The 24,713-nt window shown below is 41.4% G+C and overlaps 1 protein-coding gene across 9 annotated transcripts in view; it reads left to right on the forward strand.

The window, feature by feature from the left end:
* Nucleotides 1–24,713, forward strand: part of PRMT8 (protein arginine methyltransferase 8) — a 167,022-nt gene that overhangs the window by 65,131 nt on the left and 77,178 nt on the right. For 8 of the 9 annotated variants that reach the window (XM_061582569.1, XM_061582575.1, XM_061582577.1 and 5 more), the window contains 4 exons: nt 6,932–7,087; nt 22,293–22,356; nt 23,750–23,892; nt 24,305–24,392. In XM_061582569.1, the coding sequence (XP_061438553.1) occupies nt 6,932–7,087; nt 22,293–22,356; nt 23,750–23,892; nt 24,305–24,392 (451 nt within the window). The remainder of the gene's footprint in view (nt 1–6,931; nt 7,088–22,292; nt 22,357–23,749; nt 23,893–24,304; nt 24,393–24,713) is intronic. The other variant, XM_061582576.1, reaches the window with a different exon arrangement.

Genomic DNA, 24,713 nt, shown 5'->3' on the forward strand with positions numbered 1-24,713 from the left:
GAGCACATGCAACCACTGCTGTTGCTTCTATGGATGTAAGGGAGTGAGGTTAAAGGTAAATGAAATACAAACAGAAAAAGAAAAACAAAAGACAGTGATGCTTTCCTAAATGTAATACCATGCCAAACACAACAAGATTCCTATGAGTAAGGCAGACAACATAGCATCCCACAACCGGTCAGGATTCATAACCGAAAACAAAAACTAAAAAAATCCTGGCATCCAGTCAGTTAATGCAGAATGCTGCGGCATGATTGCTGACATGAGTGAGATCCTACCAGCACATAATATCTCTGCTCTGAAATCTGCATTGGATGCTGATTTGCTACCAGGCCAAGTTCAAGCTGTGCTTTCCATGTTATGGGTGCCACATAGTACTTGTTCTGCTCTTATAAGAAATCAGTCCTGTAAAGTGGCAGCATTTTGGATGCTCTGTTCATAGGGTTTTTGTGGTAAGGGGTATTCAGAGGTGGTTTACCATTGCCTTCCTCTGACTTTGGACACATATCGTACTTTGGACACATAATGAGAAGACATGATTCACTAGAAAAGACAATACAGAAAAACAGAAGGGAGCAGAAAAAGAGGAAGACCAAACAAGAAATGGATTGTTTCCATAAAGGAAGCCACAGACTTGAACTTACAAGATCTGAGCAGGGTGATTCATGACAAATGCTATTGGAGGTCACTGATTCATAGGGTTGCCGTAAGTCAAAATCGGCTTGAAGGCACACAACAACAACAACAAAGTGGCAGCACCTGCACTTTTTTTTTGTTTAGGCAAGCCTATCCACGCATGTAGAAGCTATTGTGTTTTTAAATCTATTTTTTAAGTCATTGTTGGTTTTATTATTTTGAATGTTTTTAAATATATGTCTTTAACTGTTTTTGCCAAGAACTTTATTGTTTTAATTCTTTCTGTAAACCGCTTTGAGATTTTTTTTACAATAAAGCGGTATATAAATGTTGTAAATAAAATACATAAATAAATTTTGGAGTCACTGTGGCCCTTGAGTCTCTTCCCACTTTTAGGAACAAAAGTGAATCTGCCTTATACTGACTCAGGCCATTTGGTACCGCATAGCTGAGTACTGATGACATGGACTAGCATTGGCTCTCCAGGATTCTCCAGTTTGGAATAGTCTTTTCCAAAAATTGAATTCTGGACCTTCACTGCAAAGCTACAACCCTTCCCCTGTTTAAAAAAGTAGATTTTAAAATTGTTCTTTGCAATTCACTCTTGAATGCACATCATACCTAAATTTTGCCTGCATGTAAATTGTTTTAATTAATTTTTCAAAATCCAAATGAGCTATAAAGTATAGTGGGTGACCATGGGCTACTCACCATCTTCCAGCCTATCTGCCCCTCAGGATGAAAACAATGGAGAACCATGACCACCTCAAGGAAGAAGGGCATATCTAAAATGTAGAGGAAGTATTGTACAACCATAGGGTGAAATCGGATACTTATTGGGACACAGGATGAAGAAATATTTATATAAGCATGACTATCAAATATGTTTATTATTTACACAACCTGTAAAGATATTTATAGTGCAATCCTATGTTTGTTTACTCAGAAGCAAGTCCCAGTGTATTCAACAGGGCTTACTCAACCAGGGAAAACTGCAGCCTCAAGTGATAAGGAACTTGTTCTTTTAACAAGCCTTTTAAGTTGAGACCTTATCCCAGTCTGTGTCTGGGTTAGAACTGCTTTTTAATATGTCTTTAAACCTTTTCTTTCTTTTAAAAAAAAATGTTTTTAATGCTTTTAAAAATGTTTTAAAAGATGTTTTGTTTTAATATATTTTAAAGTCTGTTTTTATGATTTTTAAAGTGTTCTAGTGCTTCTGTTTGCTGCCCTGGGCTCCTACTAGGAGGAAGGGTGGGATATAAATCAAATAATAAATAAAAATAAATAAATAAACTTCATTCACCCAACCCAAAATTCAGAATCATGCCACTTTAAGCTGTTTTGCAACTCTTTATACTTGTTTTATGGTTATTGGTTTTTAAAGGGATTTATTTCTTATTGTGAGCTGCTTTGGTTTCCAATCGCCAACCCTACCTCACAGGGTTCTTGGAAAGACTCCGTACACACACACACACTTGTAAAAATACACCCCATATAATAGTTTATTGTCAAACCAGTTGGTCATTGCAGAACATTTTTAAAAAAATCAGTATTAGTTTCCTACATAATAAAAACTGTGATACCTAGGTAAACCCTGCCTAATTGCTTTAAAAATAGGATTGGAGGGGGAGAGAACACAATTCTTTGCTATGTTTATTCAAAAGTCCCATTAATTTACAGCACAATCCTAACCATGTCTACTCAAAAGTAAGTCCTAATGAATTCAATGGGGTTTACTCCAGGTACATGGGATTAGCATTGCTTTACTCCCAGAAAAGCAAGTATTGGATTAAATACTTTTATAGTGCGAAGGTTTTCAAAGCACTGCCGTCTCCAACAGCCCAGGGTCTGACTCTTGCACACAAGAGAAAAAAAGTTTAAGCCATATTCTTACTTATTCAAACTGAAGATCTCAAAGCCACTATTTCCTGATGTTGCAATTAAGTCTAGACACTGCCTGGATCAACAAATCACAACCCTGGCTTCACTTATTGGCTACAATCCTGAAAGGGCGGGTTTAGAGCCAGAGCTTGGAAAAGTTATTTTTTCTGAACTACAACTCCCATCAGCCCAATCCAGTGGTCATGATGGCTGGGGCTGATGGGAGTTGTAGTTTTAAAAAAGTAACTTTTCCAAGCTCTGGTGGAGCTAGGAGCTGCTATAACAGATCAGTTTAACAGATTTAACAGTTGCGGGGGGCGGCTGACGTTTTGGTGTATATCTTGGGAACCAGACCACCTAGAAATAATGTTGTACCTATAGGGGAGTTGCTTCATCCCTTTGATCATTTTGGTAACACTTTGCCCTTTGGTAACACTTGAACAAACTGCAACTGTTAAAAGTCAGGCCAACAGCATTCATTCCAGAGCTCAAAGCTAGCTTTCCCTTTTCTATCTTGAAAACTGCTGCTACTGTGATTTTTTTCTCTACATACATGCACACACTATAGTCAGCTGCGCTCCTCAGCTGAGGTAGGGTGGAAAGGGTGAGTCATCCTCATTAAAATGGCTTTCTGTTTCCAGAGGTAACTCCAGCAATTTCCTAACAATTTAGGGGGTCTGATTTACCTGCTGGTGCCAGAGTTCAGTAGGTCTTTGCCATGGTGCTCCTGGCAGGCATCAATCTCTGCCCCTGTGGTACTGCACTGCCCCCACTGTCCTATCGGGCCACTAACAAAAGATGCATCTTGTAAGACTGGTGTCTGACAATTAAGAAACATTAAGCAAACATTTTTATTTATTTATTTCAATCTGTGGATACCACTAATTTTGCATTTCTAAGCAGGTTATATATTAAGGGGAATGTAGGTTGAGTGGTTAATGACCGGTCATTGTGCACATTCCCCAGGCTTCATGAAGACTGTGCACATAATCTGTCGATGAAGAGGGAAGTATGCACATTTTCCTGTCAATGTACACAATTGCCAACAGGTCTTGGGGAACGTACATTTGTCAACTGAATTTTGCACATTCTCCAGCCATTATCCATAATCCGAATAGGCCTTGGGGAATGTGCATATATTGACAATTATATACATATAATTTTGTACATTTTCCAGTCATGTATAATCTCCAACAGGGTTTGGGGAATGTGCATACCTCAACAAAATTTTGTACGATCTCCGGGCAATATGCACATTCTCTGGACATGCCTTTGCTTTCCATCTCAGGTCAGAAGTGTGCAATTTGCACCCCTGGACTGTTTCTGGCCCATGGTCCTTTCACTGAGCAGCTAAGCAAAGGGAAGAAAACATGGAGCTCCAGATTAATATTTTTCTGCAGTGCAACCACTTTTTCTTCACTTTCAGCTGTTTTCCAGTCATCTGAGCAGCGCACGATGGATTGCAGGAAGAGGGGAGTTTAAAACCTTCCCTCTCTTTCTCACAATCTTGATTAAAATTGTCCACCCATGTCAACTGCCATATGCTTGGGGAAAAGCAGCACAGGGTCAATCATCATTGGGATCACTGTGCAGGGAAGAGCTAACCAAATGAGGCAGTGTTCCCCAGCAGGAAAAAGGGCTGGAAGAGAAAGTGTGAGATAATTCTGGCTCTACCAGTGGGTGTTCTGGCCTTGACCACTACTGACAGATCACCTCTAAGGGAATTCATCTCTTGATGGAAAAAAATGTTGTTCACTCCTGTTCTTATTGCTGTCTTTTCTGACAATGTTGCTGATGTTGAAAGGTGAGAAACACAGTCTATATGCGTAGTCACTGGCGATATCAGAGGATGCAAATTCATCTTCCAGTCAATATGAGAACATTTCTAACATTCCACGAACAACTTCCATTTCAGTACAGAGAATTAAAAACATGATAGATTTATTGTTTACATCCTTAAAAATATCATGGAAAACAGAAACAAAACACAGTAACAGTCTCCCCCTTCCCGATGTTAGTGGTTCTCAGAACATTTGTTAGCTATCATTTCATATTTGAAATAGCTGAAAATTTTGAAAAATTGTTACTGTTTACACAGAATATACAGAAATTTGGGGAAACACTCAGAAAGAACTTATCTTAAAGAAACAAGACTGATATTTAACATTTCAAATGGTATAATACTTCAAATTGTAATTGTTGTGAATATAATTCTATAACTGATTATAGAATACATATGAATGCAATATTGAAATGGCACTTTCAATATGTCCTTTACTTCTTCATGGTAAGTTGTCACTTTTTGTTACAACAGAGTTGGCTACCATGACATTTTGAGGTGCAAAGTACATTCATATTCTTGTACTTAACATTTGTTTGTGGAGCATTTTCCTTTGCAGTGGAACCACTGAAATCCCTGGTGACCAGACAATAACTTTAGCTTTGCTGTGTTTCTCATCCTTTTTCAACAGGAGTGACTTCTTCAACTGCTAAAATATTTTCAGGACAGACTGAAACCTGGTTCCAAGTGAAAGGGTGCTTTAGTTTTCCCTCTTTGGTGCCTAGTTGATAGTGTCTGCAAGTGATGTAGAGGAATGTTCACATATGACCAGTAACTGTGTAGATTAATCTAAAGATATTGCACATATATACTGTATTAACACAACATAATTTTATGCACTGGTGCCATCTATAATCAGTCTGGCTGATTATAGGTAATAACTTTAGATTACTCTACACAGTTACTGGCTATACTGTATATGGACATTCCTTTTAGAACTATATTCATAACAATTACAATTTGAAGTATTATACAATTTTGAAATGTTAAATATCTTAGTCATTTCTTTGAGATTTCATTCTGCATATTTCTCAGAATTCCTGTATATTCTGTGTAAGCAATAACACTTTTTCAAAATTTTCAGCTATTTTATTATCTCATTTCAAATCTGAAATGATAGCTAAAGAAATGTTCTCGGTACCACTAACATTGGGAGTGGGGAGGACTGTTTCTTGGAGCCTATACATACTGACTAGAGAATGTGCATATTGCCTGGAGAATGTACAAAATTCTGTCAAGGTATTTATTACTGTCTTTATTGCTGTCAAGGCTTGTTGGGGATTATGGATAATGACCAGAGAATGTGCAAAATACAGTCAATATATGCACGTTCCCCAAGGCCTGTTGGGAATAGTTTACACTGACTGGGAAATGTGCACAGATTATGTGCACAGTCTTCATGAGCTCTGGGGAATGTGCACAATGACTGGTCATTATGCACATTAACAGTTCAATCTACATTCCCTTTAACATATATAAACAAAACGTACATAAAATAAACAGCAGAACAATAAAACCATCATAAAAGCAGACATTGCCTTAAAATATATATCATTTTATTACTATTTAGAATATTATTCAGGCAGCATTTCTAGCCCTCAGTTGCCGGGCAGCAGGTCCTCAGAGGCAAGGAATTTGGGTTGAGCAATTGGAACTCACCCCGTGGTGAAAGCAGTCTTCCCTTCCCTTAAAAACATATTTGTTGTTTTTCTAGAGAAACAGAGCATTCCAGACTATAGGACGCTAGCAAAGGTTATGCTGGCCTAAATTAAACCAGTTATCCCTATTCCAAACTCCTTTCAGAAGTGGGACTATTGCTGGCTGAGCCGGCCCGTGAGCCTGCTAAAAGGAAAGCAAGCCTTTAAAATAGTTTGGCTTACACCACCCTTTTTGCCAGGGTAATTTCCATTGCTTTGTTTGGTCATGTGACCAAGATGAATGGAGTTTGGAATGAATGGAGTCTGTCTCCCCATCCTGCCCCAACCACATTCCCAGAATGCCCCCTTTTTATTGGGACTCACTTACTTGGACTTGGCTGAGCTGGGATGGAAGGACTTCAGCCATTGTAGTCCCAGCTGAGCCCAGGCCCCGCCAGAGATCCTCCTATTCTATACCCCCCTTATCCTAGTGGATCTTCAGTTTGGGCTGCTCCCAAAGAGTCTACAAAGGCAACGTACAAACTGGAACATTAACCTTTGAAAGTATCTGCTCTCAGTATACAGTAATGTTTTATATTACAGCAGTGCTGCTAGGTGCTATAACTATATAGTAAAAATTGCTGCAAAACTTTACTCACTACTCCCTTGCCTAATTCCATGTTAGATCAAACAAAAAATGCTACTGATAGTTGAAGAGTGACCTTACTGATCTTGTTCAAGTTATTGTGGCACATGAGGCAGATCCTGAGCTGAATTGGAGGTTGGACTAGATGAGCTCCAAGATAACTTCCAAGTCTATGATTCTGTGAAAAGGTCTGAGTGTTTTCTCCCTAAATTTGCAAATAACATTTTTGCTAGCTAAAACATATGATGATTTTATTGTCAAGTAAATGTGTGATGCCTTTTTCTAACACAGGAGATGTTGAAGGATGAGGTGCGGACATTAACATATAGGAACTCCATGTATCACAATAAACATGTGTTTAAGGATAAGATTGTATTGGATGTTGGAAGTGGCACAGGGATCCTCTCAATGTTTGCAGCAAAGGCAGGAGCCAAGAAAGTATATGGGGTAAGAAGAGCATTTCCTAAAAATCCTTTTCAGTTTTACATGTACACTTTTACAACATAGAAGCCAGCTTCTGATGTCAAAAATTTAGTTGCACACATGAGGCCAGGAAGTGAAGTTCAATGGACTCTGACTAGTCAGGGTTTAGGAGCCATGCAGGGAAGCCAATGTGAGAGTAATCTCTGCTCAATCACTTTCACTCCTTTCTTCTGGTTTCCCTCACCCACTGAAGGTAATGGATATGACTAACTTAGATTCATTCATTTCATTGGATCTACTCTGAGTATGACTTAGTTGAATACAACCCCTTGTATCGATAGCTACAATGGAACTTTGGAATCCCATGTTTCATACATTCTGTAATCAGTGGGGAAGCATTTATTTATTTATTTTATTTATTCTGTTGCATTTATATACCGCCCATAGCAAGTAGCTCTCAGGGCGGTAAACAGAATAGGATAAAATACATACATCATAATAATAAAATCACAAAACATATAAGACACAATGAAAACAAAATACAATTAAACAAAATATAAGATGATAAAAGGATTAGTATTACAAGATTAAAAAGATAAAAATCTGGTTTCCTGGTGTACAAGTATGAGTACATAGCTGAAGCAGATATATTAAAATTCTGCTGGTGGCTCATGCTGGTGGCCAAAAAACCAGCTGAGTCAGGTCTTTTCTTGATGTGTTGGCAACCCTACGTAGGAGAAATCTGCTTTTGATATTCTTTCCATCTTGGTGTCAGTTTCATCCAAGTGTTTTGTGGTTTTTTTGCCACTTATAGTGCAATCCTATACATGTTTACTGAGAGATAAGACCACAGTTGTGCAATGGGGCTGTGATGCCCTTGTAAATGCTGTACAGTAATTATGGTAAATGTCAGTTTTGTAGGGTAAATGAGGTAAGTAGAGTGAGTGAGAGTGGGGAGTACATGGGTTGGAATGTTGAGGAAGGCTGAGTTTTGATTGGTGATTGAAGGTATAAATGAGAGAAGTACAGTTGGGGTTGCTGGTTCTGGGTTTTGGAGGGAGGGATTTGTGTTGAGGCGGGTAGTGAGGCAGGTTTTAGGACTAAGATTTATAAAGACAAAACTATTATATGTAACCACATGCATGTTGACTAAACTTAAAGTAATCTTGTTTATTCCTTGTGTTACTAAATAAATATTTTTGGTTTAACAACACACCTGATCCTTGGCTGGGATATTACAGACCAGAAGGGTGGGCAGAGCAAATACCAAAGCTGGGAACAGTATCAATGGTGGCAGCAGTGAAGGGATAGTGTAACAGCAGCAGGCATCCAAAAGCAACCCAGGGCTGTAATCTTTAAAGACAGAAAGATACAGGGGGTTGTGGCACCCAGACACTAAGTAGCTATCTGAGGAGGAAACTAAGGCACAGTCTCAGGGCAGTATTGCGTTACAGAGTGTCACGTGGGATCGAGTGCCTAGTAGTGGGATCATGAGAGATCTGTGCTGGGGCCAGTGTGAGAGATCCATTACGAGACCAAACCCTGAGTAGGGTCTGACAGGTGGTGACAGTTGTGGTGGGATACAAACAAGAGGGAGTCCCCAGAAAGCAGTGTGGTTATGTGGGGAATAATAAACAAAGAAAACATCTAAGTGTGTATGGTAAAGTTTGTGAGTTCTTAACAACATGGTGGAGTACTTGAAAATGAAGAGGGAAGAGCTGGTGGAGAAATATATATCCTTTCATTTACCTCATGAGGGTAAAGGGGTAGATGAATTGCATGTAACACTAATCAGTTATACATCAGTCCAAAACCAAGAGCCTGTGAGAGAAGAGTCCTCTGAAGGGTGCTCAAGTAATTCTGCCTATGTGGAGTATTTAAGAGAGAAGTTAAGATGTGAACGATAGAGAGATTGAGGTGGTAAAACTGAGAATGGAGGCTGAGGAAAAGGAGAAGCAGCGGGTCTTACAGGCTGAAAGACTGAGAATGGAGGCTGAGGAAAAGGAGAAGCAGCGGGTCAGAGGCTGAAAGACTGAGAATGGAGGCTGAGGAAAAGGAGAAGCAGCGGGTCTTAGAGGCTGAAAGATTGAGAATGGAGAGTGAAATATTTAAAATGGAGGCTGAAGAAAAGGAGAAGCAGTGAGTCTTAGAGGCTGAAAGGTTAGGATTAGAAAGGGAGAAGTTTCATTCTGAGGAGATAACAAAAGAGAGAGATGAAGCAAAAATAAAAGTGACTCCAAAAGTTTTTTGTGTGTATGAGCCTGGGCAGGATCCCCAAATTTACCTCACAACTTTTGAAAAGGCAGCACAGATGTGGGGGTTACCAGAGGATAAATATATGCAGTATGTATCAAACTTAATTAAAGGAGAATTGCCTGAGATGTATCAATGTTTCCCCTCACAGGCCAGTGATATATGCTGATTTTAAGGAAGCAGTGTTTAAAAGATTTACGTTTTGGTGTATATCTCGGGAATTAGACCACCTAGAAACTTTTTTTTTTAAATTGAAGCGGAGAGTCCAGAGAGTAAGGGGTGGTAGCCAGAGAGCCAGAGCCCCCCCCAAAACCAGAGACTCCAGCCGAAAACACACGCACCGGGGCACACACACACACACACACACACAAATAATCGTCACTCACCTCCACAGCTCTTCGCCATTCTGCTGCAGCCTTCTCCTCCGTTGTTGTCCTTGCCCTGGCTTTTTCCTCCGGCGTCCATTTTTTCCTCTCAGAGTCAGACGCTAGCAGGCTCCCCCTGCCTATTCATCTCTTCCCTCGTGCCTCCTAACACAGATCATGAGGGAAGAGACAGTCTGCGCAGAGGTCCAATCAGTGTGAGGCACATGTCTTGTGTTAACCAATCACAGCCAGGAGCTGACTTCCCCTTGTTCCCGCCCCCAAGTAACGTCCAACCTAACGTGGAAACGTTAAAGTTGAAGCTGAAAAGTAGGGAAATTACTATTCGTTACGTTACTTGCCAAATGTAATGGAATTACCCACTTGTTATTTAAAATTGTAACGAATTAAAAGTAACTCGTTAAAAATAACGAGTTACTTCCAAGCTCTGTACCTAGGGCAGATCCACACCATTTATTTATAGCACATTCAACACACATTTGAAGCACATGAATCCCACCACAGAATCATGGGAATTTTAGTTTGTTAAGGGTGGTGAGAACTGTAACTGTGAGGGGGAAACTACACTTCCCAGAATTCTTTAGGGGAAGTCATGCTTTAAATGTGAGTTGGATGTGCTTTAAATGTGTTGATCTACTTAATCAACTTTGCCTGCATGTAAATTGTTTTAATTAATTTTTCAAAATGGAAATGAGCTATAAAGTGTACTGGGTGACCATGGGCTACTCACCATCTCTCAGCCTATCCTCCCCTCAGGATGAAAACAACGGAGAACCATGACCACCCCCAGGAAGAAGGGCACACTTAAAATGTAGAGGAAAAACTCATCTACAACCATAGTGTAAAATCAAATACTTATTGGGACACAGTATGAAGAAATATTTATATAAACATGACTCTCAAATATGTTTATGAATTACATAATCTGTAAATATATTTATAATGCAATCCAATGTTTGTTTACTCATAAGCAAGTCCCAATGTATTTAATGGGGCTTACTCAAACTGGGAAGTGTGCAGAGAACTACAGCCTCAAATGATAAGGAACTTGTTCTTTCAACTTGTTCTTTTAAGTTGAGACCTTATCCCAGTCTGAGTCTGTGTTGGAATTGCTTTTTAATATTTTTAAGCCTTTTCTTTTTTTAAAAAAAGATGTTTTTTTAAAGGTTTAAAAAAATATTTTCAAAGATGTTTTAATATATTTTAAAGTCTGTTTTTTATGATGTTTTAAAGTGCTTTTAGTGCTTTTGTTTGCCACCCTGGGCTCCTACTAGGAGGAAGGGCGGGATATAAATCAAATAATAAATAAATAAACTTCATTCACCCAACCCAAAATTCAGAATCATGCCTCGTTAGGCTGTTTTCCAACTGTTTATTCTTGCTTTATGGTTATTGGATTTTAAAGGGATTTATTTCTTATTGAGAGTTGCATTGGTTTCCCAACCCTACCTCACAGGGTTGTTGGAAGACTCCACAGACACACACACTGCAGATGTATAAATACATACAGCCCATAGTGTATTGTCAAACCAGTTGGTCATTGCAGAAAAATCAGTATTAGTTTTAAAAAAATCAATATTAGTTTCCTACAGAATAAAAACTGTAATACCTGCCTACTTGCTTTAAAATAGGATTGGAGAGGGACAGAAAGAGTTAGAACACAAACACAATTCTTTTTTACATTCACTCAAAAGTCTCATTAATTTACAGCACATTCATAACCATGTCTACTCAAAAGTAAGTCCTATTGAATTTCAATGGGATTTACTCTGGGCATATGGGATTAGCATTGCTTTTACAAAAGCAAGTATTGGGAAGGTTTTCAAAACACTGCCCAGGATCTGGACACAAGAGGAAAAAAACCTGAAATGTATATACTTACCCAGTTTATGAGATTTTCAGATAAACGGGGGGGGGGGCATTGCAATGAGGTTTTCTAGACACTGTCCAGGTCAACCAAACTGGCTTCACACTGATTGGCTGCAATCCTGAACGGGCGGGGTTAGAGGTGAGCTACGAAGTGCTATACAGGACAGATTTGTTAAAAAAAAGATTTAACAGTTGGGGGGCAGCGGCTGACGTTTTGATGTATATCTAGAGAACCGGACCACCTATTTAAAAAATTTTTAAAATTAAAGCTGAGAATCCGGGCCACCTAATGGGCTAAATGGGTGCCGGGTGGCATGGAAAGAATCCAGGTAAAACTGTGCTAACCGGGCAATATGGCAACCCTACTCATATGTAGAGGTTTCACTTTTTTTTAAAGAAAAGGTTTAAAAACATATTAAAAAGCAATTCCAACACAGACGCAGACTGGGATAAGGTCTCAACTTAAAAGACTTGTTAAAAGAACAAGTTCCTTATCACTTCAGGGTACAGTTTTCCCTGATTGAGTAAGCCCCATTGAATACATTGGGACTTGCTTCTGAGTAAACAAACATAGGATTGCACTATAAATATCTTTACAGGTTGTGTAAATAATAAACATATCTGATAGTCATGCTTATATAAATATTTTCATAGAATCATAGAATAGTAGAGTTGGAAGGGGCCTATAAGTCCATCAAGTCCAACCCCCTGCTCAATGTAGGAATCCAACTTAAAACATCCCTGACAGGTGGCTGTCCAGCTGCCTCTTGAATGCCTCCAGTGTCAGAGAGCTCACTACCTCCCTAGGTCATTGGCTCCATTGTCATATGGCTCTAACAGTTAGGAAGCTTTTCCTGATGTCCAGTCGAAATCTGGCTTCCTGCAACTGGAGCCCATTATTCCGTGTCCTGCACTCTGGGACAATCAAGAAGAGATCCCGGCCCTACTCTGTGTGGCAACCTTTCAAGTACTTGAACAGTGCTATCCTATCTCCCCATAGTCTTCTCTTCTCCAGGCTAAACATGCCCAGTTCTTTCAGTCTCTCCTCATAGGGCTTTGTTTCCAGTCCCCTGATCATCTTTGTTGCCCTCCTCTGAACCTGTTCCAGTTTGTCTGCATCCTTCTTGAAGTGCAGAGACCAGAACTGGACACAGCACTCAAGATGAGGCCTAACCAGTGCTGAATAGAGGGGAACTAATACTTCACATGATTTGGAAACTATCCTTCTGTTAATGCAGCCTAATATAGCATTTGCCTTTTTTGCAGCCACATCACACTGTTGGCTCATATTCAGCTTGTGATCAACAATTCCAAGATCCTTCTCACATGTCGTACTGCTGAGCCAAGTATCCCCCATCTTATAACTGTGTATTGGGTTTCTTTTTCCTAAGTGTAGAACTTTGCATTTATCCCTGTTGAATTTCATTCTGTTGTTTTCAGCCCAATGCTCCAGCCTATCAAGGTCCCTTTGAATTTTCTTTCTGTCTTCCACGACATTAGCTATGCCCCCCAATTTTGTATCATCTGCAAATTTGATAAGCATGCTCTGTACCTCCTCATCCAAGTCGTTAATAAAAATGTTGAAGAGCACTGGGCCCAGGACCGAGCCCTGTGGTACCCCACTCGTTACTTCCACCCAGTTTTGTCATGCTGTGTCCCTATAAGTATCTGATTTCACCCTATGGTTGTACAATACTTCCTTTACATTTTAAGTATGCCTTGGGGTAGTCATGGTTCTCCATTGTTTTCATCCTGAGGGGCAGATAGGCTGAGAGATGGTGAGTAGCCCATGGTCACCCACTACAGTTTATAGATCATTTCCATTTTCAAAAATTAATTAAAACAATTTACATGCAGGCAAAATTTATTAAGTTGATTCACATCCAACCTGTATTTAAAGCGCATGACTTCCCCTAAAGAATTCTGGGAAGTGTCATTTCCCCCTCACAGTTATAGTTCTCACCACTCTTAACAAACTGCAGTTCCCATGATTCTGTGGTGGGATTCATGTCCTTCAAATGGGTGTTGAATGTGCTTTAAATGAATGGTGTGGATCTGCCCAAGTATAAGGCTCATTCAAGAGTGAATTGAAAAGAACAATTTTAAAAGATACTTGTTACTCTTACTCATTTCTCAGACCTCTTTCTGAAGGGTCAAATCTGTAAAAACGTTTGGAGCAGCCACGTTAAAAGATAAGGGTGGGGTATTGCAGGCAGGGGTTTGCCAACCCTGCTTGGATATGGATGTCTTTGCAGAAGAAGCCTAGTCAAGGTTTATCAACAGCACAATCCAAACTATATCTACTTAGAAGTCAGTCCTGTTGAGTTCTATGGGGCTTAATCCCTTAGTAAGTGTGTTTAGAATTGCAGCCTTCAGGAGCATCCAAGCTCCCATCTAACATCTCCACAACACTAGGCTCCTTTGTCCCTGCAGTGGCCTTCTGGTGACTGCCCTGGCCTGAAGGCACTTAACTCTTCTTGCTGAAAGCAAGTAGGCTAGATTAAATGTTCCCTACCCAGGCTCCATCTTTTAGCTAAGATGTCTAGCTTTATTTCCAGTCACATATATTTTTTTAATTGTACGCTCCAAGCAACTGTGGTTGATGCCAAATGTATCATGCTTAATGACATCACTCAGGCCCGCCCCGTGACATCACTCGGGCCTGCCCTATGACATCACTAGGGCCCGCCCCTCAAATCTCAGGTTTTGGGATGCTTGACCTGGCAACCCTAACCATGTCAGTGATTACACATTCACAGGGAGACACATCTCTTTGGGATTTGAACCAAGAATAACTACAGGGGTTTACTTTTATTTGTGTATTTTAAATATTTGTGAGTCTTAGAAACAACTCCAATAAACACCTAAAATAAACAGAAAACACAGAAAACTATGTTTGCAATCACAGCAACCAGACCCTGGTAGTGTAGGGTAGCCATGTGCCCTATTTTACAGTAAAGTAATCTGTTTGAAGGACTGTCCAGTCCAAATCTGGTTAGAGGCAGAGCACCATAAGGAGGGAGAGCAAGTGCCTTGACGTTGCTGTGGTCTTCTCCACTATGGTGAGATGTATTATATTTTTATCTGAATTATAGCAATTATATGTTTGCAATGTGAGTAGGAACTCAAGTGAATTAGAAATAGTTGTATGGGGGAATCAGTTGTGGGTGGGACCAGCAGGAAAAGGAAGTTAGGAGCTCTCTGTTGGGGTTCAGGGAATACAGCTCTTGGTTCTGCAGCAACACACTGTTAAGTAAAGTTTGTTCCTTCTATCCAGTATTTATAGTTCATTTAAAATCTGCAAATATTACAATGTTGATGTTTTCTTCTGGTGGGAGAGTAATGGAAGGGTCATAGCTTGTGGTAGAGCACCTACTTTGCATATCGAAGGTACCATTTTCAGTCCCCAGCATCTCCAGGTAGGGCTGGGAGAGAACCTTGCCTGAAACCCTAGAGAGCCGCTGCCGGTCAGTGTAGAGTAGTGATGGAAAGACCAGTCAATTTTGGTTTTCTCTGTTTCTCACTTTTCCAATCTTAAATTCAGTTCTCCACATTTCTGCAGCAATTTGCAATTTTAAAAAAATCTTCATGAAAATTCTCCAGCATTTTAGTGCAATTTTCATAGAATCATAGAATCATAGAGTTGGAAGGGGCCTTGTAGGCCATCGAGTCCAACCCCCTGCTCACAGCAGGAAATCCACAGCTAGAGCATCTCCCGCAGATAGCTGTCCAGCCTCTGCTTGAAGACATCCAGCGAAGGGGATCCCACCACCTCCCTAGGCAGTCGGTTCCATTGCCGAACTGCCCTTACAGTCAAGAAGTTCCTTCTAATGTCCAATCTGAATCTACGCTCCTGCAACTTAAAACCATTAGACCTAGTCCTACCCTCTGGGGCAGCAGAGAACAAATCTGTACCCTCCTCTATGTGACAGCCCTTCAGGTACTTAAAGAGTGTAATCATGTTGCCCCTCAGCCTTCACTATAGCTGCCCAATTTCCCTGCTTTTTAAAGTTTGATAGAAATATCTGTGGGCTATAGCTACGTTCTTAAACCGCAAGGTTTTTTGCCTATTAGTGAATTTCTCTACTTTTTAAACCGGGAGGTAAGAAATGGGGTCCTGTGCAAGTTTGCTGAGAATGGATTGATCATTTGCATGCTTATTGAGTTCAATGGGATTTACTCCCCTGCAATCATGCTTAGGATAGGTGAAACTGACCACAGGGGATGGGTAGGGGAGGAGGAGGAGGGAGGGGAGGAAGGGTGGAGGAGAGGAGGGGGATGGGAGGAGGAAGGAAGGGGAGAGGAGGAGAAGGGCAGGTTTGCATGTTTATTGAGTTCAGTGGGATTTACTCCCATGCCATCATGGCTAGGATAGGTAAAACTGACCGGGGGGGAGGGAGGGAGTGGACAGGGAAAGAGTAAGAAGGGAAAGGAGAGGGGAAGGAGGGGAAAGGCGGGGAAAGGCAGGTCTGATCATTTGCATGCTTATTGAGTTCAATGGGATTTACTCCTATGTAATCATGGTTAGGATAGGTAAAACTGACCATGGGGAGGAGCAGGGGGAGGGGAGAGGAGAGGGAAGGAGAAAGGGAGGGGGAGGGAGGAGGAGGGGATTGGGGAGGGGCAAAGGAAGGGGCAGGGGAGGGCAGGTTTGATCATTTGCATGCTTATTGAGTTCAATGGTATTTACTCCCTTGCAATCATGCTTGATAGCTAAAACTGACCATGGGGAGGAGGAGGGGGAGGGGGAAGGAGAGGATTGGAGGGGGAGGGAATGGGCAAGAGGGAGGGGATAGGAGGGAGGAGAAGGGAGGGTGGGTTTGATCAGTTGCATACTTTTTGAGTTCAGTAGGATTTATTTCTGTGCAATCATGTTTGAAAATGGAAATGGACTGCCTTCAAGTCGACTGAACCTATGGCGACCCTTTGATTAGGGTTTTCATGGTAAATGGTATTCAGAGGGGGTTTTACCATTGCCTTCCTCTGAGGCTGAGAAGCAGTGACTGGCACAAGGTCACCCAGTGAGCTTCATGGCTGTGTGGGGATTCGAACCCTGTTCTCCCAGGTCGTAGTCCAACACTTACCTGGGGGAAGCGCAGGGAGGGTAGGAGGAGGGGGAGGGGAGGAGATTGGGTGGGTGGGCACTGGGCAGAAGGGAAACCCCTTTCCTTTCCAAAAGGAAAACATTGTGAACAGTATCATTGCTTTTCAGTGTTTCCCCCTCATTTTTATTCTACAGCAGGCACATGTAGCCTCCCACCCAAATTTAAACCAAAGCTGTCCCTGGCCACATCCACACTAGGCCTTTATTTCACTTTGGACAGTCATGGCTTCTCTCAAAGAATCCTGGGATGTGTAGTTAGTGAAAGGTGCTGAGAGTTGCTAGGAGACTCTCTGTTCCCCTCACAGACCTTCAATCAGAGTGGCTGACTGTTAAACCATTCTCTCGGGAATAGGAGTCTCCTCTCAGCACCCTTCACAAACTACACTTCCCAGGATTCTCTGAGGGAAGCCACGACTGGCTCAAGTGAAATCAAAGTCTGGTGTGGGCATGGCCCCCTGATTAGCCAAGCCCAGCAGCTGTGAGTCTGGCTTTTAGAACACTGACAGTTGGTTCTTACTGAGCATGCCCGACACTATCATAGGGTTCCAGCCAAAATTTCTTAAATTAATTAAAAATCATCCAGGCATTTTTTAAACCTTTAAACTGCAAAATATGAAGGTCAGAGTATGGGGCAATGTCAGTAACAGGATTACAGGTACTCTGTGAACATGGCTGATTTTTAATGAATTTAAACAGATTATGAGAACTCAGGGGAAAAAGTCCAAAAGGGCTCTGGGGTTTTTCTCTCTCTCTCTCTTTAGAGTTTGAACTCTCAGTTCTTTCTGACTGTTTTGTGTATCGCCATGAAAATTTAGACTGTTGTTAAGAAAGCGTTTCTGAGTTCAGGACTATAAGTTTTGCTTGCTGAGGTTTAGACTTTCAGTGGCTTTTCCCCTCTGCAAGGGTGGGGGACCTATTAAATTGGTCTGCCCACGGAGACTAATGGATCCTCAAAGTTTCCAAAGGGCTCTTGGGGCTTTTCCGGCTGAGAAGACTGACGCTCCTGTCGAAGCCCTGGTCGAACTGTGGAATGCAGAGATGACCAGAGCTGTTGACACGATCGCTCCTGTGCGCCCTCTCCCCTGTAGAGTTCATACAGCTCCATGGTATACCCCGGAGCTGAGAACGATGAAACAAGATAGGAGACGGCTTGAGCGGAAGTGGAGGCGAACTCCCATTAGTTGCAATTATGATTTGGTAAGTGCTTCCACCAGACTGTATTCAAAGGCGGTGCAGACGGCAAAAAAACAACATTATGCAGCCATTATTAGGTCATCTCTCTGCCGCCCAGCGGAACTTTTCAGAATTGTCCAAGGGCTACTGTATCCTGTCCCTCAGGACATGTCTGAGTCATTGGTGGCCCGCTGTGAAGAGTTTGCTGGACACTTCCAAAATAAGATCTCTTGCATCCGTCGGGACTTAGACTCCCAGTTTATAGCAGCTGATCCAAATGAGGTGTCTGGAGCACAGTCTTGTCATGTTTTATTGGATGAGTTTCAGTTTGTTCAGCTCGAGGATGTGGACAAGGTGCTTGGACAGGTACGGGCAACCACTTCGATACTGGATCCTTGCCCCTCTTGGCTAATAAAATCTAGCAGGGATGGAACAGCTAGTTGGGCCAAGGAGGTGATAAATGCCTCTTTATGAGAGGGAGTGGTCCCTGGCCCTCTGAAAGAGGCAGCAGTGAGACCACTCCTGAAAAAACCTTCTTTGGACCCAGATAATTTCAACAGCTACAGACCAGTAGCGCATGTTCCATTCCTGGGCAAGATCTTGGAACAAGTGGTTGCTGGCCAGCTCCAGGCACTGTTGGATGAAACCGATTTTCTAGATCCATTTCAATCGGGTTTCAGGCCTGGTTTCGGCACCGAGACAGCCTTGGTCGCCCTGTACGACGACATATGTCGGGAGAGGGACGGGGGAGTGTAACTCTGTTGATTCTCCTTGATCTCTCAGCGGCTTTTGATACCATCGACCATGGTATCCTTCTGGAGAGGCTCACGGAGTTGGGAGTTGGGGGTACAGCTTGGCAGTGGTTCCGCTCCTACTTGGCGGGTCGTCTCCAGAAGGTAGTGCTTGGGGAACATTGTTCGACACCATGGGCTCTCCAATGTGGAGTCCCGCAGGGGTCGGTCTTGTCTCCAATGCTTTTCAACATCTACATGAAGCCGTTGGGTGCGGTCATCAGGAGTTTTGGAGTCCGTTGTCATCAGTATGCTGATGACATGCAACTCTACTTCTCCTTTTCATCTTCTGCAGGTGAGGCTGTCGATGTGCTAAACCGTTGCCTGACCTCGATAATGGACTGGATGAGAGCTAACAAACTCAGACTCAATCCTGACAAGACTGAGATGCTGTTGGTGAGGGGTTTCTCTGATCAGATGGTGGATATATACCCTGTCCTGGATGGGGTTACACTCCCCCTAAAGGAGCGGGTTCGTAGCTTGGGAGTTCTTTTAGATCCTTCCTTGTCACTAGAGGGTCAAGTAGCCTCGGTGGCACGGAATGCGTTCTACCATCTTCGGTTGGTAGCCCAGCTACGTCCCTATCTGAGCAGAGAGGACCTTACATCAGTGGTACATGCTCTGGTAACCTCGCGACTGGACTACTGCAATGCGCTCTACGTAGGGCTGCCTTTGAAGACAGTTCGGAAGCTTCAGCTAGTGCAAAATGCGGCTGCCAGACTGATAACAAGAACTAAGCGGTCCAAACACATAACACCTGTTCTGGCCCACTTGCACTGGCTTCCAATCTGCTTCCGGGCTAAATTCAAAGTGCTGGTTTTGACCTATAAAGCCTTATACGGTGCGGGACCACAATACCTGTTGGAACGCCTCTCCCAATATGAACCTGCCCGTACACTGCGCTCTTCATCGAAGGCCCTCCTCCGAGCTCCGTCCCACAGGGAGGCTCGGAGGGTGGTTACAAGAACTAGGGCCTTTTCGGTGGTGGCCCCCGAACTGTGGAACAGTCTCCCCGATGAGGTACGCCTGGTGCTGACGCTGCTGTCTTTTCGGCGCCAGGTTAAAACCTTCCTCTTTTCCAGGGCTTTTAATCTAACTTAATTCTGTTTTAAATTGTATTGTAATTGTTTTTAGATCTCCCATTCTCTGTACTTTGTGGTTCATTTTATTGGATTTTATTTTATTTTGTATTAATCTGTTGTTCACCGCCCAGAGAGCTGTGCTAGTCGGGCGGTATATAAATTTAATAAATAATAATAATAATAATAAGGTTTTGTTTTGAAATGAGCTTTTGGGAAGCATCAAAATGGCATGGGGGTATTTTCAATTTAATGTTGCAGAATGTGAAAAATCCACGCTGGCTATAGTATACAGCCACTCTTGTAGCTGTATAATTATATGTTATTTTCACTAATATATTCATTTTTATGCACACAAAAGAACTGCATTGCAAAATTTAGATATGTACAAATTGAATCTAATTTCTCCTCCATCCCTAGAAGCAGCAGAAGGACTATTCAGCAATGTTTTTTGAACAAACTTTTCCAATGTAAATTTGTCCCTTTGCAGCTGAGGGAAAATGGCAAGGCAAAGCCAAAACAAAAGGCTTTGAGATCAGAATAAAGCCTTTTCCTTATTTCTGTTTTAAAGGGTATCTTTACCTTTTTTTTTGAAATGCAGTTTTATGGTTCACACTTCCTTGTATCTTGGGGGAGCTCTGTTTTTAAGTGTCAGCTAGAGCAGCCGTTCAGCAGCCTTGGCCTGCCTGCCTTCTAGCAGCAGCCCAGCTGTACTGTGTCCAAAACTAGGTATGTTATGTTGTAGAATATTTATATGTATTGCTTCAAAGTGGTGCACCTTTGAAAAGATAGAATAAATGCAGTAAGTCAAAAGAACATAAATAGACATAACAAAACAAAATCACCCAGTCGTCACAGTGGCTTGTGAGCTGCATTCATGCTCTCAACACCGATGGAGCTCTCCAGCATCCCACTTCTCACTTGGAAGCCAGATTAACTCACATCCCCACCCCAGCTCTCAGCCAGTTGTTACAATCTGCCACCTGAGAACAAGCCCATCCATAACCAATCACCCAAGGAGAATGCCCTTGCCCTCATCACACACTGAGGGCACGATTGTGCATGGTGGAAACTGCCTGTCTGCTTGCTAAGAAAGAGGGCAGGGAGCCTGAGAGGGTAACAAGTTTTGCCTTAATTGGGGAGTGATTGGCTGCCTTCTTTTTCTTTCCCCTCTCCCTTTGCTCACTGGCATTCTCAGGAAACCTGGCCAGCCTGTTGAAACACTTATTTGAAGCATAAAACTCTGAGACTAGATTTTTAAAATCAAAACATCTGACTTGATATGCAAATTGATTTAAATCCAACTTTTTCCAGCTGGTATAGGAAATTTTTAAATGACCATAATACAGTCTCCTATCTGGCTATTATTACTTTATTCAAGTGCATAAGGCCTTTACAGCTATTCAGTTTCATATTATGCCAGCTGCCATTATTAATGGCAGATACCAACAGATGGAGCATCTGAGTTAAATTCTACGGTGCTCTTTAAATTTTGAAACATGCTCCAGATTTCTCAGTGCTATTTTAACTAGACGAACCATTCTGTTTCTGTTCTGTGTCTTTTTCACAGGTGTTCATTCCTAATGTTCATTCCTAAATCTGCATTCATTTCTGAATTAATCTGTTTTTTTAAAAAAACTCCACATGAAATCTCAATGTATGTATTTTATCCTAAAATTCATTTTTTTTACACATTTCGAGGTGAGAAGTGCAGAATCTGAAGGATAATTCCAGTCTGTGAATTAGTCCAGGAGGTACAAATTAGGACAGTTGGCTTAAAAATGCAAAGTCCAAATGAAATGCTGTTGTATCCCAAATATCGGTTTAGTTATATCTGAGAGAAGCTAAGGTCTGTAATTATCAGGCCATAGGGTTATTTTTATTTTCCCAGGTTTTTGTTTTTATAAATTTCATTGCTGGATTCCCCCCTCCTCCCCCCGTTCCCTATTTTATTTTTTTAATTCATGTAACCTACTCTGGGAATCTGATGGGGTAAGAAGAACAAATATAGCTAAATATTTGTTCACCTATGCCTTTCTTCATGTCACCATATTAATTCTGGTGTAATATACAGATAGGCATATAATATATTCTGCTTTTCATAGTCGTATGCTGCTGAGTAAAGCAGGAAAATATAATATATTTTACCACATCACTTTACAGAAAATTTGTATCTGGCTTACAGAGCAATCCAACTGCTGGGCAGCTGGCGGGGGGGGGGGGAGTAGAGGAAGAGCCAGTGGAAAGTATATGAAGCTAATCTATTAAATTTAGGGGTCCCAAAGGGTTGAACTGGGGTCCTTAAAGGGAATGAATGACTTGGGACAGTATGGCTCCTGTGGCCTCAGATCTCAGTAGGAGGAGATTCAGTCTTTTGTCATAAAAGGGAGAACAGAAAATGTAGAATGTGCTTCAAAGGGCACAGAAAAACTTCACCAAAAAATTAAACTGGCCTCACCCTCTTCTAGTTATGCTTTCATCTCTCCATACAGTTTCTGGTATTATCCATAGTTCTAATGTCCTCAAGTGGTTTTGAAATACTTAATGCAATGCACCCTCTCTTTCTCTATCCTTTAGATTGAATGTTCCAGTATATCTGACTACTCAGAAAAAATTATCAAGGCGAATCACCTGGACCATAGTAAGACATATTTAAGAATTGTAGTAAGCCATATTTAAGGATTAATTGTGTCTGCTGTTTTTGATTAATTTTTGCTTAATTTACATGATAGTTTGCATATTTTGATTATGGATTTAATGTGATAATTTTTTCAAAGCACACACACATCTGTCTAGGTCACATTTTTTCCATAAAGAAGAAGCACAGGAATATACACATACAAAAAAAGATGTCTAAGAAAAAAAAGAAGAGTCCTATTGGCTCAGATCAATGACCCATCTAGTCTAGCAAACTCTGGCCAGCAGAGTTAATTAGGCCCATCATACCTCCCCAAAACATACCCCATGACATCAGGTGTGGGACAGGTAAAAACACAACACAAAGGAAGAATTGGGAGCAGCTTGGATTGTATCTTGAAAATGATAGATTGATAGATGAATGGTCACTTTGGTTACCTAATCACTTTGAACGACTCCAGGGCCCGATGAACTGCACCCTAGAGTATTGAAGGAACTGGCTGAAGAACTCTCAGAACTCCTCTGCCTTTTATATTTCTGAAATGTGGAGGATGGGTGAAGTGCTGGATGACTGGAGGAGAGCTAATGTTGTCCAAACAAAGGGCAAAAAGGAGGAATTTGGGAACTGTCTGTTGTGGGGAAGCCTGTTGTCATGGAAGAGCCCACAAAATTTGAAGCCCTAGAAAATTAGGGTTCCAAAACATGCAGAAGCCTCCACAATTACAGGAGTCCCTTGCTGCAGGGGGCTGATTGCCCTGGAATATGTGGGTGGTGATAACTCCTGTTAACATGCTCATTCACAATCTCCACTCCTTGCATGTTTACTCAATGAGGATTCCAGCCACATTTTGCAAGGTGTTTGCACTAAACACTTTGAAGAAGGAACAACAGTGGTTTGAATAAAGAATGATGTACTATAGCCCAATATCAGCAAACCAATAGCACTTCTCTAAGGAACAATGTGAAGTAGCATCCTGTGAAGTAGTTAGGCAAAAAACAAATTAAAGAGAAAAGATGCTTGCAGATATGCATGGGCATATATGTGCCTATGTAAACAAAAATTGAGGCAGATCTCCTACACCTTTAAATGGGGGATCATGAGCAATAATACCAGGATCTAAATGAACAAATGAAATAATGTGTGAACTAACAATTCATAAAATCTTACCTGTGCATATCTCCAGTTGTGGATAATGTCCCAAATACTTTCATATTTTTGTACGGCTGTTTGCAAGGAATGACTGGGATGAACCATTGCCACCTTTATTTTTTTACCAAGATTACATTTATATCAGAATCTGTAAGTAAAATTAGAGGAGAGAATATTACTTTTCAGCTAGGTTTTCCTAACTGAGCATACTACTATATGAATTACTTGTTTTCAATTATTCTTCCAGTAATCACAATATTTAAAGGTAAAGTGGAAGAAGTTGAATTGCCTGTGGACAAAGTAGACATAATCATCAGTGAATGGATGGGTTACTCACTTTTCTATGAGTCTATGCTTAACACTGTCATCTTCGCCAGAGACAAGTGGCTGGTAGGTGCTTTTTATATCACACTTCTTTCTGGAAGGAATGACCATCAGTTTGCTAGTCATTGCTCTCTCCTCCTAATCAATACCACAACATTGCAATGTGAGTCTTTTTGACTCTGCAAAACGACCAGCAGAGACAAAGGAACAGGTCCAGCATTTTTAAAACCAAAGCTTCATTTTGGAGTGACATCCTTCAGTTTTGTCAAAGTTATAGTAACATTGCGACAGTGGCATGAGGATCTCAAAGACAGCAATGATAATATTGACAAATAGAAAGGGAATAATATAATGGCATGAAAGGACAGGGAAGAATGTTTGTCTGGTTTTCTTTTCTTTTCTTGTATTAGTTCAAAAATGTGATGTCTTTGTCAGGTGAATAGATTACGAGATCCATTTCCCCACAATTCATCAACAGAATCCTGGAGGACTTATGTTTCCAGACCGTGCTGCATTGTATGTGGTAGCAATTGAAGACAGGCAGTACAAGGACTTCAAAATTCACTGTAAGTATGTAGGTAATACAATCCTGGATTGATTATTATCTTCCTCCAGCAGGTGTAGCCTGGTGGTAAATCCCAAGCCTATAAAGTCCAAGGAGGTGAAGGGCTCACATACAAGATTACCAAACAATGGTAAGGCCGTCAAGCAGGGTTAGCCCTCAGATAAATAGTGCCCTGGGCAAGGAGTGCGTTAGGTGGCCCTGCCCCTGCGGTCAGCTTTGCAGAGCCACACAGAAGGTTTATGGGGCCTGGTGCAGGTATAATGTTGGGGGCTCTGCTGCTGCCCCTTACAAGGACCCATTCATTGTACATGTGTACATGTAC

This window comes from Rhineura floridana, chromosome 8 (genome assembly GCF_030035675.1).
Source record: "Rhineura floridana isolate rRhiFlo1 chromosome 8, rRhiFlo1.hap2, whole genome shotgun sequence".
NCBI lineage: Eukaryota > Metazoa > Chordata > Lepidosauria > Squamata > Rhineuridae > Rhineura > Rhineura floridana.